Source organism: Pollachius pollachius (assembly GCF_949987615.1).
Source record: "Pollachius pollachius genome assembly, chromosome: 17".
NCBI classification, from domain to species: domain Eukaryota; kingdom Metazoa; phylum Chordata; class Actinopteri; order Gadiformes; family Gadidae; genus Pollachius; species Pollachius pollachius.
In genome coordinates this window covers 19,174,220-19,192,434 of record NC_136950.1, presented here as the reverse complement: position 1 = coordinate 19,192,434, position 18,215 = coordinate 19,174,220, and the positions used below count along the sequence as shown (strand labels likewise).

Here is an 18,215-nt window from a genome sequence, read left to right as displayed (position 1 = left end):
TAATGTTATCCTTCAAAACAATGGTTCATTTAGATAAGATTAGAGCGTGATGGGAATTGTGAGAATCAGGAGAGGCGCTGCCCCCTAGTGGCGGTAGAGGGGAGGACGCTCTTAATCCTAAAGTAAGAGCACTTTTTAGTAAAATTTAAATAAAGACAATGACTTGATATTATAGATTAATTCAAGTCCAAATCAAAAAATATATCAACTAGCATACAGCGTAGTTGTAATTGTGTACTTGTATGACGATAAATCATATGCAGTTCATTTCATGTGTAACCCGTTTTCTCTTTATCTAAATGACCTTTTCGGTTACTCTTAAGGAACGGATCGAATAAAAGTAGTGTTAAAGCTACTAATAGTTAACCTTGCTGCATTTTACAATTTGCTATTAGCCAATTAGCAATTTGCTATAGTCGCTTATAATATTTACTAATCTTTCTATCAAATAAAGGTAAAAAATGCAATTGTAGTTTGCATAAAAAATCTCTCCCTCTTATATGTCATATGACTTATATGACTCATACTTATTTAAGCATGACCATGACAGCGGGGGGCAAAGCGGTTAACATCTGAACTACATTTCAATCAGATACAAACAGACGCCATTTCCCATCGGCAACCGCTTTACGCAACACCAAAGGTGACCTCACATCCGGGCACCGCTTCGACGGATCACATTTCAAAATAAAACGCATTCCCCGCATACCACCTGTCAAGAGTTATCGACTTTAACAAGCGGAGTTCACGAAAACCATCTTACCGACTTTTACTTTGAAATCGGGGTGCTCGTTTGGGTTTCGGGGCTGGCTGTAGTGGCGACACTACCGAGTACTGTTGCGTCTCCGGCTCCGTCCAACCCGCAGACATGAAGCTCCGGTGGATCGGCTCCGTGCTGCTCTCGGCGGCCGCCTATTACGTCTACCTCCCGCTGCCCACCGGCGTGAGTGAGCCGTGGAAGCTGATGCTGCTGGATGCCTTGTTCCGGAGCTGCATGCATGTGGTGAGAAACGAGCAGCAGAATTAAATAAGTGACATAACGTTTCTGTAGGGGATCAGGGATGGCAGGTTCAGCATCTTATGTGTTTAACCCGTGTAGAATAGCGCCGATGCATGCATGGAGATGACTGGGTCTTTGCGTTTAAACAAATGAATCATTGAATAGAAAAGTTATTTATGCAGGAGATAATTCCATTTTCGCGACATAGAGCGATATCATGCTGCAGCATAGTGTGACTGAATTGAAATGCATGGGGAACTACCCTATCTGCATACTAGTCCAAATAAAAAGCTGTTGACTGTTATTCAATGTTAAACCAACAGTGAATAACACTGTAGTTCACTGTTAAACTAACAGCGAATAAACATAAGCTGGTGTTACGTCAGGTTGGTTTCCGAGTGTACTCATCCAAACTTTGCCCTGGGAGTGTTTCAGCGTGGCCTAGTCTACACTTCTGTGTAATAGAGCTACATGCATGTTTGTAACATGTTTGTAATCACTAATGGAGATACTGGTTCAACTGATCCTCCCAACACACACACGCACGCACGCACGCACGCACGCACACACACACACACACACACAGACACACACACACACACACACACACACACACACACACACACACACACACACACACACACACACACACACACACAAACAGCCTGTTAAGACATGTGTAATGTATGTGTCTCCTCATTCTTCGACCAACCCAACTCAGCCGCATTAAAGATGCAACACTACTGGTTTTACTGCCCATCCCAGCTCGTTAGTCCCCAAATTAACAAACTAGCCTTCTGACTCTACCTGTTCCACTGTAAGACTATCGTTAGATATAAGGAGTCATTCAGTACAAGGTTAGATGTAACTATATGTACATAACATATCTCTCCAATAGACAGCAGAATGCATATCAGTGTTAAAAGATAACAAGGTGAAGTCTTGACATTCTTTGTATCGACATTTTCCTCCAAAGTCTTCAGCCCGGTAAATGAACCATATCCAATACCAGTCCAGGGCTGGTATCGGATATCTATTACCATGAGTGGAACATTTAAGACCAGCATCAGATATCTGTTATACCTGCTGCAAATCGATATCAGTTACCAACGGAATCTTAAGATATATGTAATGAGTTTATGATGGTAATGTGTGTGTCTGTTCTTTTGTGTGTGTGTGTGCGTGTGTCTGTTTTTGTATGTGTGTGCGTCTGTTCTTGTGTGTGTGTCTGTTCTCGTGTGTGTGTGTGTGTCTGTTCGCGTTTGTGTGTTTATTTGTGTGTGTATGCGCGTATTTCTGTTTTCGTGTGTGTATGTGTGTATGCGTCTGTTCTCGTGAGTGTGTCTGTGTGCGTGTGTGTGCATTTGTGCACATGTAACTGCATGTCTGTGTGTGAGTGTCTGTATGTGTGTGTGTGCGCATGTGTCTGTGTGTGTGTGTGTGTGTGCACATGTCTGTGTTGTGAGTGTCTGTATGTGTGTGTGCGCGCATGTGTCTGTGTCCGTGTGTGTGTGTGTGTGCACATGTCTGTGTGTGTGTGTGTCTGTGTCTGTGTGTGTGTGTGTGTGCACATGTCTGTGTGTGTATGTGTGTGTGTGTGTGTGTTTCCAGGGCGACATGGCTCACGCGCTGGGCGTGTGTCATCGCGTCAGCCTCATCAACCAGGTGGTGTCGTGGGTGGAGGTGATCGAGCCGCGCTCCTGCCCCTCCGTGGACGTCAGCGACATACTCCTGGGGGGCGTGCCAACCCGCGTCTTCCAGCCAATCGGCGGGCAGAAGCTGAAGAGGGGCGTGGTCTACTTCCACGGCGGGGGGTGGGCCCTAGCCAGTGGGAGTGAGTACATTTATATTTACGTTTAGAGCAGTTAGCCGACGCTTTTATCCAAAGCGACGTACCATAAGTACGTTTGTCAGAAGTAAGAGAAACAACAATACATCGCTGTGGGTACAGTAAGGATGTTCATAGAACCAAGGGCCAAGCACTAACAACCGCTAGGTTAGCCCATTCCCCGTATGCAACAAAGATAGCTAGGATAAGACGCTACACAATGCTAAGTGCTGTTTTTAAGTGGCAGGACGTACAACGTACAATAAGTGAGTGGGTGAACTCTGAGCAAAGGACCACATTAACCATATGGACAACAGGGGGCCCAGATCGCCGAAGGGCCCCAGGCCACGGCAGCATTAGTTGTTAGACCTTGTTTTACGTTAGCTTGTGGTCTGCGGCGGCACCTACCCACAATGCAACAGCCTGCAAGCCGACAGATACCGAAATGGTGCCCGATCAACGTGAAGCTGGTGTTGATCGGGCGACTTTGTCGGAGCGCAAAACGAACACTGGCACTGTTAGGGATTTGTGCATCGGTGATTTATAAGTTGTCTTTATTTAAAAGCATTCGACTTTAATAAGTTGAACGCAGAATTCAGTTTGAAGCATTTAACAACAGATTGCCTCTGTTTTGAGTTCTATAACAAAGGCTCAGTTGTTGAACCACGATGACCACAATATGATTATTGTTTGGGGGGGGGGGGGGTATTTTGGTGAATGAATACACAAGAACAGATTTCTGGGTGCGGATTGTACTATTCATTATCTGCCTTACTACACAAGATGGTTTCTCTGTGTCTTGACTAGACAAGGGTACGAAAAGATTCCAGGGAAAAGCTTTAAACACGTGTTCTAGTTTCAAAACCATAACTTGCACACGTTGCACTGAGGACAGCTGGCTAACCTCTTCTCTCTGTATATATAAAGGAACAGAAAGAGTTCCTTTCCAGAGAGAGACAGAGACAGAGGGTATAGAGGGGTGAATAGAGAGAGAGAGAGAAGGAGTAAGATAGGGATAGGGGGAGAGGGAGGGAGTAAGATAGAGGGACAGAGAGAGAAAGCTAAAGATAGAGAACTTTTAGACTCTGGCATTACTCTCCAAGGGCTTTTTCTACTTAATAAGCAGCTCATTATGCTCAGTGAACATCCATCTTTGTTGCTCTGTTGATTCTCAATATTTTTTTTGTTATTGTTTCTTTCCAAAGCCCCTAAATAAGAAGACACATAAGGTTTGAAACAATAGGGAGTATGAAATATTAATAATTTATCCACACACATATGTAACTGAAGCAGCAAAAAACCTTTGTGTGACTTTTCGCTTGGTGTTTTCTGGCCCCGCCATGCTCACTGACAGGACACTGTGTAGTGATCTGGTTGGTTAACAAATCTCTTCCTTTATCTGTGTGATTCCCAGGGATGCGATCCTACGACCTTCTGTCTAGGAAGATGGCCGAGGATCTCGACGCGGTCATCATGTCAGTGGAGTAGGTTTGCTTCCTTCTCCTGCCTCGAACCCTGAAGCATTTTATACACATTGAAACATTCCAGTAAACTGAAAGCTGTGTATAATCTCTTGATCAGGGAGATTATACACACACTGAAGCAGTCCTGTAAATTGAAAGCTGTGTATAATCTCTCGATCAGGATGTGTATCACCTCAGGCTCCGTGAAAAGTTCACTTTGCCTTCGGCGAATAATTGTTTTAGAATTTACTACACGTGAAGACTGCAAAAATAAACAAGATAACACTTTTTGCCGGGAATTATTTGTGACGAGACGACCGTCACACAATATCCCGAGTTTGAGATCTCAATCATGGGATACTGCCCAATATCCCGAGATAGTGAACCAATCAAATTGCGCCATTTTAGGACGTTCACATGTAGCATAAACTAAGTGTGTATATCCTGTAATATTCATTCAAAATAACTCTTTGGTAAACATATCTCAATACCCCTTAACACCTCCGTCGTATCATAAAAATAATCAATGCTTCATCAATACATACAAATGTTATCCAACCAATATCCTTTAAACAAAAGCATATCACGTCACACTATGATATCATCTAAACCCCATATCATAAAGAGTATGACAAAAGAACACGTTCTGTGTGCGTGTAAGAACACTACAAAGCGGTGGAGCTACGTTAGCGACGTTAGCCTTGTGTGACTCACACGCTAAGAGTCCTAACATCCTTCAAAATAAAAGTACTTCCCCTCGAATCACTCTCACTCCCCCTTCATCCTCACCGTCCTCCCCCTGTGCGTGCGCGCGTGTGTGTGTGTGTGTGCGTGCGTGCGTGCGTTCCGGTTGCCATAGTTACCGTCTGGCCCCGGAGGTGGTGTTCCCGGGGCAGTACGAGGACGCCCTGGCGGCGTCGAGGGCCTTCCTGTCGGCGGGGGTCCGGGAACGCTACGGACTGGACCCCCAAAGGCTCTGCGTGTCGGGGGACAGCGCGGGGGGGAACCTGGCCGCCGCCGTGGCCCAAGAGGTGAGCCACCCCCACCCCCCACAGTGACACTCGGGCCCTGGGGCCTGAGAGGTCTGGTTAGGCGTCAGGGGGTATGGGACGGGTCCCGGCTGAACTCACTCACTCTCTCACTCACTCACTCAACCCTACCTCTCTGGTCTCTCTCTCACTCACTCTCTCACTCACTTACTCAACCCTACCTCTCTAGTCTCTCTCTCACTCACTCACTCACTCAACCCTAGCTCTCTGGTCTCTCACTCACTCTCTCACTCACTCACTCAACCCTACCTCTCTAGTCTCTCTCTCACTCACTCACTCACTCTCTCACTCACTCACTCAACCCTAACTCTCTGGTCTCTCACTCACTCACTCTCTCACTCACTCACTCAACCCTACCTCTAGTCTCTCTCTCACTCACTCACTCACTCAACCCTAGCTCTCTGGTCTCTCACTCACTCTCTCACTCACTCACTCAACCCTACCTCTCTAGTCTCTCTCTCACTCACTCACTCACTCTCTCACTCACTCACTCAACCCTAACTTTCTGGTCTCTCACTCACTCACTCACTCACTCACTCACTCAACCCTACCTCTAGTCTCTCTCTCACTCACTCACTCACTCAATCAACCCTACCTCTCTAGTCTCTCTCTCACTCACTCACTCACTCACTCAACCCTAGCTCTCTGGTCTCTCACTCACTCACTCACTCACTCAACCCTAACTCTCTAGTCCCTCACTCACTTACTCGACCCTAACTCTCTAGTCTCTCACTCACTCACTCACTCGACCCTAACTCTCTAGTCTCTCACTCACTCACTCACTCACTCAACCCTAACTCTCTGGTCTCTCACTCACTCACTCACTCACTCAACCCTAACTCTCTGGTCTCTCACTCACTCACTCATTCACTCAACCCTAACTCTCTGGTCTCTCACTCACTCACTCATTCACTCAACCCTAGCTCTCTGGTCTCTCACTCACTCACTCGACCCAAACTCTCTAGTCACTCACTCACTCACTCAACCCTAACTCTCTAGTCTCTCACTCAACCCTAACTCTCTAGTCTCTCACTCACTCACTCACTCACTCACTCACTCACTCACTCACTCTCGGTCACTCACTCTCGGTCACTCACTCTCGGTCACTCAAGTTTAAAGTAGGGGTGTAAACGTTTACACAACCGATTTTTTTTCCCGTGTACACGGTTAACCTTTTTTTTTTATTAATTAATGTATTATTTTCTTTTTTTTAAAGTGGACCGCAGTCGCGCTATGGGGGGATTATTTGTTTATCAACACGGCGGATGCGCGAGCAGAATGATCCCAAAAAGAAAATTTGTTTGACCGGTTGCCATGGTTATCTCCGTGTGGTTAATTCGCAGTTGCAGTTTTTAATCAGCGATGTTGTCAGCTTACTGTTACATTAAACTGTAATCAGACAACGCGGTTATATGCTATAGACCCTGTAGTATCTGTGGTATAAAGGCTGGGACGAATTTCAAATTATAAATATGTACACTTTACGTTGACAGTATAGACCGTCGCGATTCCCATTGAATCAATGGCGCGGTGATTATTATTTTGATTTTACGGTTTTCGTTTGCTGATTTTTCCTAAACGGTTATGATTTACTAACCGGTTACACGTGTACACGTTTACCCGTGCACACCCCTAGTTTAAAGCACCTGATGTGAACGGATTTACATCCAAAGTTATGTGAATGTATAACTTCTTAAAGGGCTGATATTAAGCAACAGTATTACCCCTTTTAAAGTCCCACATTGTAGATTTAGCATTTAAACCCAGACTTCATACTCAGGCTCAGATAAGGGGGCCACGGCCCTCCCTCAGAGTCTCACCACCCCCCCGTCCCCAATGTGACCCCCCCAGCTGGCTCAGGACGCCACCCTGGAGGTCCGCTTCAAGGCCCAGGCGCTGGTCTACCCCGTGCTCCAGGCCCTGGACTTCCACACGGCGTCCTACCAGCAGAACCACGACGTGCCCATCCTGTACCGGCCCGTCATGGCCCGCTTCTGGCTGCAGTACCTGGGCGCCGACCCCGCCCTGGAGCCCCTGCTACTGGCCAACAACCACAGCTCCCTGGACCAGGGCGGCCTCCCTCCCGCCGTCCGGCCGAAGCTGGACTGGACCGCCCTGCTCCCCGCCGGCCGCAGGAAGCACTACCGGCCGGTCGTCAGGGCGACGGGCTCGCCGGGCGTGGTCGAGGCGGTGCCCGCGCTGACGGACGCGCGGGCGGCGCCGCTGCTGGCGGAGCAGGCGGTCCTGGCCAGGACGCCGCGGGCGTACGTGATGACGTGCGAGTTCGACGTGCTGCGGGACGACGGGCTGATGTACGCGCGGCGCCTGCGGGACGCCGGCGTGGAGGTGACCGGCGACCACCACGAGGACGGCTTCCACGGCTGCATGGTGTTCGCCTACCCCCCCGTGAGCTCCGCCGTGGGGCGCCGCAGCATGGACAACTACATCCGCTGGCTGGACCAGAACCTCTAGCGGGGGGGGGGGCCGCACGGTGGTGCCAGGGGTCTGGAACCGAGAACGGAGGTTCCAGACGACGTGTTCTGGAGGCGGGCGGCAGCTCTAGTGGAACGCTCGATGACGAAGAGTGTTCTAGGAAACGTGTTCTAGAGGCGAGATGACGAATAGAACCACGCGATAGAGCCACAGAGTGTTCTAGAAAATATATTTTAGAGGCCACCAGAACCCCTCAACGGCCAATAGAACCACGCAATTCCCCCAACCGGAACGACAGTTGATGTTCTAGAAAACGTGTTCTAGACTCGGGCAGAACCTCTAGCTAATGTTCTAGAAAACGTTATTCTAGATGCGACCAAAATCCCCTCGACGACCAATAGAACGACTCGTAGAACCACAGAGTGTTCTAGAAAATATATTTTAGATGAGGGACGACCAATAGGACCACTCGACAGAATGTTCTCGAAAATATATTCTTGATACGACCCGGACCCCGAGCAGACCAATCAGAAACACGCGATGGAACCACGCGGGTCGATGCAGAACTGTCTTGAATCCCGGTACGTCCAGAAGCCACAAGAGCGTCTCCTCCAGCGGGAGGGACCGGGGGAAGGGACTGGAACCTTACGTGGAGCGAAGTAAAGCCATGAGGAGCAGGAGGAGGTGATAGCACCGTGAGCCGGAGGGGTTTCACCCTATGGGGTCTGGTAAATTACCCCCACCCTGTCCCAGACTCCTCCAGGGACTGTTATTGGAAGCACTTGGCCCGGGGGATGAGGCTCTCAGCAGGAACCCGACTGACTAGACGCGAGGGTCCGGACTGAACACATTTGATTCCCTCGCGATGATTTCCGATTCATGCGGACAATCGCTGTTGTTGTTTTTCTGGGAACTCTCGAAAAGATTCAGAGTCGCGCTTTGCAAATACAAAAAGGACCACTTATTCAACCAAAACAACGCTACCAAAATACATCATATCAAGGAAGTACTGTATATATATCGATCTATAAAACCACTAAATGAGTCGCTGAGTCCGGCTCAAACCAGCTTTGTGCTTTTGGATTCAACCCCTAGCACTGAAACGTCCCAAAGTACCAAGAGTTAAACTAAAATACATCTTATACTACCTATAAACGTACTACCTATACTGTCCAAGCAATCTGAATAATGAATAACTCAGACCTAGCCTGCTAACACGCTAACACAGACCATACTACGGCCCATCAGGGCGTATGCATGGGGAAACGGTTGTGTGTGTGTGTGTGTGTGTGTGTGTGTGCGTGTGTGTGGGGGGGGGGGGGGGGGGGGGGGGGGGGGGGGTGGTGAGTGATTAAGTGTGCAGTAGAGAGCGAGCGAGAGAGAAAGTGTGTATGTCTGTGTATGTTTTTGATACGAAGAAAGCAAGACCGAGTTTGCGGCTGTGAGGTTGGGGAGAACACATTAGAGCTTATATTACACACACACAAACACACACACACACACACACACACACACGTCCCCCCCCCCCAGAGACCACTGTTTTGTTTTTGCACAGCAGAGCCGCTGGCCGGGAGGTCGATGACCTCACATCGCCGCGGCGACCATGAGCCAGATCTGCCCCCTTACTCTTCCTCTTCATCCTCATTACGAATAATTAGAACGATAGGATCTATTATACGTGGAAGATTAGTTGGATATCAAGCTCGAATGAAAACAACAAGCCGCATTCCTCAACCCCCCCCCCCCAGGAACTAACCTTTTTTGAGCCTTTAAAATTGAGCTTTTTCTGGGGGGGTGGGGGGAGAGTTTGCTCTTGAGTGAAAAGCAGGAATTCAGACTACATCTCCCAGAGGTCATTGGGTGTTTGGCTGCAGAAGCAGAGTTCAAGGGGAGACCCAGATACAAGCCTAGGGGGCGTGGCTCTCACCCAGGGCTGGCTCGTTTGAGCTGGGTTTGTGTACTGCGTTGTGTGGCAGAGCTAAGGGTGAACCATCAGCCTCTCGCGCAAACACTCTGCACTGGGTGAAGCGATTACCTTACTTTAATCTATATTACAGTATTAGCTGTATTTTGTAGGATTTCAGAGGGTCTTACATTGGTGGAGGGGAAGCACACTGCTTTGCTTTGCCTCTTCATGTTTGTTGATACTATATTTGTGGATATTAATAATCATAAATCATAACTTACTGTGATTTGAGATTCTAGGTTCAGTCAGGATGACTGATGGTGAGGATCATAGGCTTTTATTTATAAATATACATGCTGTAAACAAAAGGAAATAGATGTAAAACATGGCAATAAATCTATGTTTTTTTACGGTTAGTATGTTTGATTTGGCACAACTGCTATTAATGGAAATAATCTGTGGTATTCAGGATGCTTGAATGTATTTTTGAGTGATGTGTTTAAATAATGTATTTCTGTAATTAAGAGTAGAGATTAATCAAGAAGTAATTGTGAAATTGTATTTTGTGAATAATTTATGACAATATTTTTAATGGATATATTATAGAACAGTTTTTATTGCAATGTTCTTTATTACCCTGGTATAGAGGGCCTATTACTTTCCACATTATATAAAATAAGAAACTATTTTTCCCTGTGGATTATTATTTTTGTGGGTATATTTAAAATTATTCTCTTTTATCAAACCAAACCAATAAATAGTAGTTTGGTTGCATTTTTAGTCCTTTTGTCCTTTCTTCATTTTTAAGAGCAGCATATGAAGACCTTTCTTAACCTACTCCCTGTAAATGTAAAATATTTCGTGGGTAACTCTCACTGTCGACAGCAGGTGGCGTCAAATCGTCCTCAAGAGGCAACGGTGAAAAGCCTCCAAACATTTGACCACATATTTACATTTCCGTGAATACATTCGGATGCGTATATTAATGAACCGTGACACGCCATTAATCAACCAACCGCACTGCTTTCCTCAAGTTAAATTCTTCTCGTTTTCTCCAGCAACCAGAAGCAGGTCTACTTTGAATAATTATATGTGCTCAGGACCAGTCTGTCCTCCCAGAACATGAGATCACTGCCAACTCTTTGCCCCCCATCATCATATCTCTCTGAACAAAGTCTCCTGACTTGTTTTTGGTGGTTTCTCTGCTCCCTTGTTCTTAACCATGTCGTCTCTTTTCCAAGGGCCCTCTTATGAACGAGATCATCCCCACTGAACATAAAACTCAACAAGTTGACCAAAAGAAACAAACAAGATGGTGGTCTCAATGAAATTGGAGGGATGGGTGTAAGTGGGGATATCTTTACATTTACAATCAGGGCGTTCAGCAGACGCTTTTATCCGAAGCGACTTACAATGAGTACATTTCTCAGAAGAAAGGAACAATATATCGCTGTCGGTACAGTAAGGATTTCATAGAACCAAGTGCCAAACAATCACTAGGTTAACCCATTCCCGGTATACAACACAGATAGCTAGGATAAGATGCTACATAATGCTTAGTGCAATTTTTAAGTGCCTGGACGTACAAAATACAATAAGTGCGTACATTAAGTGCCAGAACGTACAACATACATCAAGCGCTGTAGATAAAATATCTCAGAGCGTGCTAGACCCCCCACCGGGCACCCCAACAATGTGCTTCTGGAACCTCCCTCCATGTTCTCTTAGCACTGGGCTGCCCTGCAAATCCAGGGTTGGTAAGAGTTAAAAAGCACACAGTCCTATAGGAACCAGAGCCTCCACATCGTGTTCAACAGTAACCCTAATCAAGAACAGCCAGATACAGTATGTAGCTTTACACACACACATGCACATATACTTGCGCGCACACACACACACACACGCACGCACGCACGCACACACAAACATCTTTACCCCATCTCACTGAACCACCTTGACTTTAATTTCTCCCCATTCGTACCTGTCTCACTGCCACTGATCCAAAAACGTGAACGCTAAATAGCTTGTTGAGTTTAAACTAAATGACCCATACCGTTCTCACTACCTCATCCTTACCTGTCTCGCTCCCTAACCCTATACAGTCTCACTCCCTGATCATTACCTCTCCCATTCCCCCTTCCTTACCCATCTCATCCCCCTTCCTTACCTGTCTCACTCCCCATCCTAACCCGTCTAACTTCCCCTCCTTACCTGTCTCACTCCCCGTCCTTACCCGTCTCACCCACTTTCCTTACCTGTCTCACTCCCCGTCCTTACCCGTCTCACCCCCCTTCCTTACCTGTCTCACTTCCCCTCCTTACCTGTCTCACTCCTCCATCCTTGCCCGTTTCAATCCCCCTCCTTAACCATCTCACTCCCCCCTCCTTACCTGTCTCACTCCCCATCCTAAACCGCCTCACCTCCCCCCCTTACCTGTCTCACGTCCCCTCCTTACCTGTCTTACTTCCCCTCCTTAGCGCTCTCATTCCCCCTCCATACCTGTCTCTCCCCCCCCTCCTGTGTGAGCCGTCTCACCTGCCCCGGTCTGGTTTCAGCGTCAGGTCTCAGCGTGCAGCAGACAGACAGCTGTCGTCCTCCTGGGGCCGCAGGATGACACGCAGACAGCCGGGTTTGTCAGGACATGTGTGTGTATCTGGGTGAGAGTGCACGCCTGCACCAACGTGCACGTGCATGCAGATAGGTGTGAGTATGCAGTGTGGTGCACGTGTGTACAGTTACTGAGAATAAATCCATGTGTGTGCGTCTGTGTGTATGCGTTCCTGTGTATCAAATGTGTGTGTGTGTGTGTGTGTGTGTGTGTGAGAGAAGGGGCCTGACAAACGTGTGTGACAAAGTGATGTGGTATATATGTATGTGTGTGTATATGTGAGTGCTAGTGTTTGCTTGTGTACATTTATGTGAACGTGTCTGTATGTGTGTGTGCATGCGTGTGCCTGATGTATCTGTGAGTGTATGTGAGTGTGTGTCAACGTGTATGAATGTGTGTGTGTGTGTGTGTGTGTATGTGTTTAAAAGTGGGTGGGTACGTATGTGTGTGCCTAATGCTTCTGTGAGCGGATGTGTGTAGGTGTGTACGCATATGTTTGAGTGTTATTGTCCAGTATGTGCTTTAGAATGTGTGTGCGCATGTGTGTGGGCCTCATGTATCTGTGTGGGTTTGTGTGTGTGTCTTCTGTATCTGTGTGGGTGTGTGGCTGCTAATGTGTCTGTGCATGTGTGTGTTCCTAATGTATCTGTGCGTGAATGTGTGCGTAATGTATCTTTCTGCATGTGTGTGTGCCTAATGTATCTGTGTGGGTTTGGTTGTGTGCCTCATACATCTGTGTGGGTGTGTGTGTGTGTGCCTAATTTGTCTCTGTTGGGGGGGTGTGTGTGCCTAATGTATCTGTGTGGGTTTGGTTGTGTGCCTCATACATCTGTGTGGGTGTGTGTGTGTGCCTAATTTGTCTCTGTTGGGGGGGTGTGTGTGCCTAATGTATCTGTCTGTGTGTGGGGGTGTATGTGTGAGCCTAACATATCTGTGTGTGTGTGTGTGTGTGTGCGTGCCCCTATAGAGTTTGTTTCCCTGAGCTGGTGTAAAACACACTTGAAGGCTGCGTGGACCCCTCCATGAGGAGCAGATTAGGTGATGAAGGACAGGTGGGAGAAAGGGAGGGAGTCTTTTCCCAGTAACAGCAAAACAAAAGCCCACATCGCCATAACACAACGCAGACCGTGGCCGCTCAGACGTGAACGACACTTGTGCAGCATGTGAGCATGTGTGTGCTGGAGAACACATCTTGTGAAATGATAACCACCTCCGTGGATACTGAGGGGGCCCATACTAACACGCTGAGGTGCGCTCACTCCTAGTGGTGTTCTCACTCCTAGTGGTGTTCTCACTCCTAGAGGTGTTCTCACTCTTTGTGGAGTTCTTACTCTTTGTGGAGTTCTCACTCTTTGTGGTGTTCTCACTCTTTGTGGAGTTCTCACTCTTTGTGGTGTTCTCACTCCTAGTGGTGTTCTCACTCCTAGTGGTGTTCTCACTCCTAGAGGTGTTCTCACTCTTTGTGGAGTTCTCACTCTTTGTGGTGTTCTCACTCTTTGTGGAGTTCTCACTCTTTGTGGTGTTCTCACTCCTAGTGGTAATCTCACTCTAAGTGGTAATCTCACTCTAAGTGGTGTTCTCACTCTTAATGGTATTCTCACTCTAAGTGGTAATCTCACTCTAAGTGGTAATCTCACTCTAAGTGGTGTTCTCACTCTAAGTGGTATGAACAATTGAATTCCAGAATGGTGCTGGTTGTCTGTTGGAAAGCATAAGAAACAACTTATCTCTGAGAAGAAAGGGCGACATGTGTGATGCAGTCCTATTGTCAAGAAACTGGTAATCAAAATGCTTAATGTGGCAAAAGGCTTAAAAAACAAGTCCAGTGCTCTCTTTGATTCAATCTCTTCTTCCTCCTCTTTCAGATTTTTTCCATGCTCCTCTGTGTGACCTTGGCGTTGGACACAGAATACGTGTCCTGTCTCTTAGCGGTTGGGTAACCAACAGATTTCTATCATCTTTGATCAGAGATCAGATCGCTGATAAAAGTCTTGTGGGGTTTTACGGACACTTGAGAACAACTTAGTGTTGGACACTGTGTGTTGTGTGTTGGCAGGCGCTGGTGTCTCGGGGGAAAAACGCACACAGGAGGAAGTCTCTCGCTCACTACACTCACATGTGTGGACCGGGGGGATAGCGCGGGCCATACGAGTTCACAGAAAGGACCCTGAGGGGCATGCAGTTTAGAATCCCGACGCATGTTTTCCGTCTGACTTGGTTCGATTGTGATATTTTTGTGTTAATTACTTCAGGTCACATTGAATCAAGTGAGAGGAAGTCCTGGCAAGGCCGCAGCCCAGATACTGACAATGATATGAAAGGACGCCCATGAAAAAGGGGAGAATATGAACATGAGTCATTGTGTTTGTTTCAGCTGAAATCCAGCGAAGCTCAGACATGTAAGAATGGTGCACGTGGGTGTGGGCTTGCCGGTGTGTTTCTGGAAGCGTGTGTATGAGTGTGTGTGTGTGTGTGTGTGTGACTGCATGCGTGTGTTTATATGCGAATGAGCCGGTGTGTGTTTATACGTGTGTGTGTGTGTGTGTGTATGTTTGTGTGTACCCGTGTATGTATGAGCCTGTGTGTCTTAGCGTGTGTGTATGCGGATGTGTGTCTGTGTGTCAGCATTTGCGTGTGTGTGTGTGTATATGAGCATGCATGTGTGTGTGTGTGTGTGTGTGTGTGTCTATGAGCATGCGTGTGTGTGTGAGTGTGTGTGGCTGTGCCACCCAGTGTAACCAGGAGTCTCTCTCTGGGCTGCGGAGTGCTGGGGCGGCGATGGCGTCTAAAGAAAACAGAGCTCAGAGAATCAGACCTAAGGAGGGCAAAGTCAGAGAGAGGGAGAGAGAGAGTGTGAGGGGAAGGCTCGCACGCCCCGGGCCTGGGAACCAGAGGGAGAATGTTATCGCTGCAGTAAGTTAGTCTAAAGGTCATATTGTTCACTTCTTCCTGACAGCCCGGGAGAGGGCGAGGGGAGAGAGACATAGAGACAAAGAAGGAGAGAGAGAGAGGGGAGAGAGAGAGAGAGAGGGTTAGAGTGAGTAAGAGAGAGAGCCAAGGCTGGAAAATGAGCAAGAGATAAGAGAAACAAATAGAGAGAGAGACAGATAGAGACACAGAAGGAGTGAGGGAGGATAAGATAGGATGAGAGATGGAGACAGAGACACAGAGAGAGAGAGAGCGAGAGAGAGAGAAATACAGCAAGAGATAAAACAAAGAACGAGAGAGTAAGGGACAGAGAAAAAGAGGGAGAGAGGATAGAGATAGTTAGAGCGAGACACAGAGAGAGAGAGGGAGAGAGGGAGAGAGAGACAAAGATGGGGAGAGGAAATGAGAGAATTAGAGTCAGACATAAAGGAAGAAAAACTTGAGAGAAATTGAGAGAGCTTGTGAGGAGAGAGAAGGAAGACAAAGGGAGAACGCAAGACTATAAAGGGGAGAGAGAGAGAGAGAGAGAGAGAAATGGAAGGGAGGATGAGAGATATGGAGGGAGAGAGAGGGAGAAGGAGGGAGAGAGAGGGAGAAGGAGGGAGAGAGAGGGAGTAGGGAGGACAAGGAAAGATTGGTAGCTGGAGAAGAGTTGTTTTTGACTGTGTGGGAGTGAATGGCACCATGGGCCTTATACAGGCAGACTCACACTCCCTACAACAGACACACACACACACACACAGTCCTAAAACACACACTCACACATACACTGATACCAACACACACACAAACATACGTACACGCTGACACACAAACAACCACACACACACACACACACACAACCACACACACGCACTGAACCACAGACACACACACACAGACAAACTGAACAACACACACACACACACACACACACACACACACACACAACCAAACACATTTATATAACATAAACTGACAGAGACACACTAACTCCCACACATAATTGACTTATAAGCACACACACACACACACACACACACATACACACTAGGGGGTCCCCAGGGGCCCGGGGCCTCCCAGGGCTGTGCGTTCTGTCTCCGCTGATTCCTGCTGTGAAACGATGCATTCAAACTGAGGACCCCCTCCCAGACACACACCCCCGCACGCAGACACACACTGGACGCACAAACACACACACTGCACGCACAGACACATGCATACACACTGCACACACAGGCATATAAACGCACGCACGGATGTACACACTGCACACACACAGACTGCGAGCACAGACACACACATGCGCACACGCTGCACGCGCAGACATACACACGCGCAGACATACACATGCACACACAAACACACTGCACATGCACAAACACACTGCACGCACATACACACAGACTGCACAAAGGCATACACAAGCACACACAGACCTGGTTTCTTCAGTTTTCTCTCAGTTTTCTCAATCCCCTTCCCGACATCACTCTTCTCTCTCTAGCAGACCCACGCACACACAGACACACACACACTGTACACAAACACACACAGACCATAGCTGCAATCCAATACCTTCTATACACAGAGGCCAGCCTGCCATGTTCTAATTGTGAGATAAGTAGCAGCAGATCAGAAGGAAACACACGGTGTGTATATCTACTGCAGCTTCACGCGGTTCACCAAATAACGCCACAACCACAGCCCTGGAAAATCCCCCGAAAGTTTCCTGTCGGGCCATTGGTGGCATCCTGCGTTTCCGGCTTGGCCATTGGCTCATTCCATTTTCCCGCCCCTCACTTCCCTGATGTGTGCATGAACAAGATATTGGTTGTGTTGCCTTTGTATGCGTGGGGGGGTGGGCAATGTGGGTCTGAGCAGGCAGACGTGCGTTGCTAACCGGCTCTTATTGTGTCTGTCCTCATGAGCGTGGGTTTGAGACAGAATGTGAGACTGGGGACCTGAGAAATGACACCCATGTGTATGTGTGTGTGTGTGTGTATGTACTTCAATGAGCGATGCGTGTGTGTGTGTGTGTGTGTACTTCAATGAGCGATGTGTGTGTGTGTGTGTGTGTGTGTATGTACTTCAATAAGCGATGTGTGTGTGTGTGTGTGTGTATATGTACTTCAATGAGCGATGTGTGTGTGTGTCTGTGTACACTTCCATGAGCGATGGCTGTCTGTCTGTCTGTGTGTGTGTGTTTGTGTGTGTGTGTGTATACACTTCCAGGATCGATCTGGTGTGTGTGTGTGTGTGTGTGTTTGTGCGCATGTGGTTCTGATAAGGGTGACGATGACTACTATGATGATGATGCGCGTGCACGGAATAGCCTTGGCCTCCACATGCGGTTCTCTTCCTTCTCTGTTTTCCTCGCGAGCCCCCCGACACATATACCTAAACCTGCCCTCGCGCCCCCCCTCGAATCGATGGGCCAAGCCAATCATTAATCAATCCAATTAAATCCCCCCAAGGACGCCCCCCCCCCCCCCCCCCAAATAATAAAAAAACATAAGTGTACTTGTGTATTTCTCTCCGTCGCCCAAACCCACGCAGAAACACACACTCGCGAAGGAATATATATATAAATATATAAGTGAGTGAAACCTAATAAGCGCGGCTCCCCAGGGGGACACGCGCACAGAGCCAGATTGAGGCCAGATGTTTCAGATACCGACAAGAGCCAACAAGGGCCCGCCTGGGCCGGGGTCCATTTATAGGCTTTCACTTCCCCCCCCCCCCCCCCCTGAAGAAAATGTAACAATGGCGCGGTGGTAAAACGCAAGCCTTTAAAACTCATACTTAAGTCTTTGCGGTAGTTTATAGCGCGCGGGACTTTCAGATCAACAACGACGATACGGGCACGAGCCTGCTGCCACACCGCCCTGCCCGACTTTATCAGTGTTGTTTCAACTCTGCGGGAACGAAACACACACACACACACACACACACAATTTTAACAAAGGATAATGTTAAAAAGAAATCTCGTTCTGCTTTGGTGACCCCGCCCCCCATCCCCAC

General features: G+C 47.8%; 1 protein-coding gene across 1 annotated transcript; it reads left to right on the top strand.

Annotated features, from left to right (window-relative positions):
* Positions 1–868: 868 nt before the first annotated feature.
* On the top strand, positions 869–9,036 carry LOC307088951 (neutral cholesterol ester hydrolase 1-like; the record flags this gene model as incomplete). Its single annotated transcript, XM_079755030.1, has 5 exons — positions 869–1,003; positions 2,612–2,834; positions 4,243–4,312; positions 5,151–5,322; positions 7,192–9,036. 5 exons carry the CDS (start codon positions 869–871, stop codon positions 7,810–7,812), a joined length of 1,221 nt encoding a protein of 406 aa, XP_079611156.1. The 3' UTR covers positions 7,813–9,036.
* Positions 9,037–18,215: the final 9,179 nt, after the last annotated feature.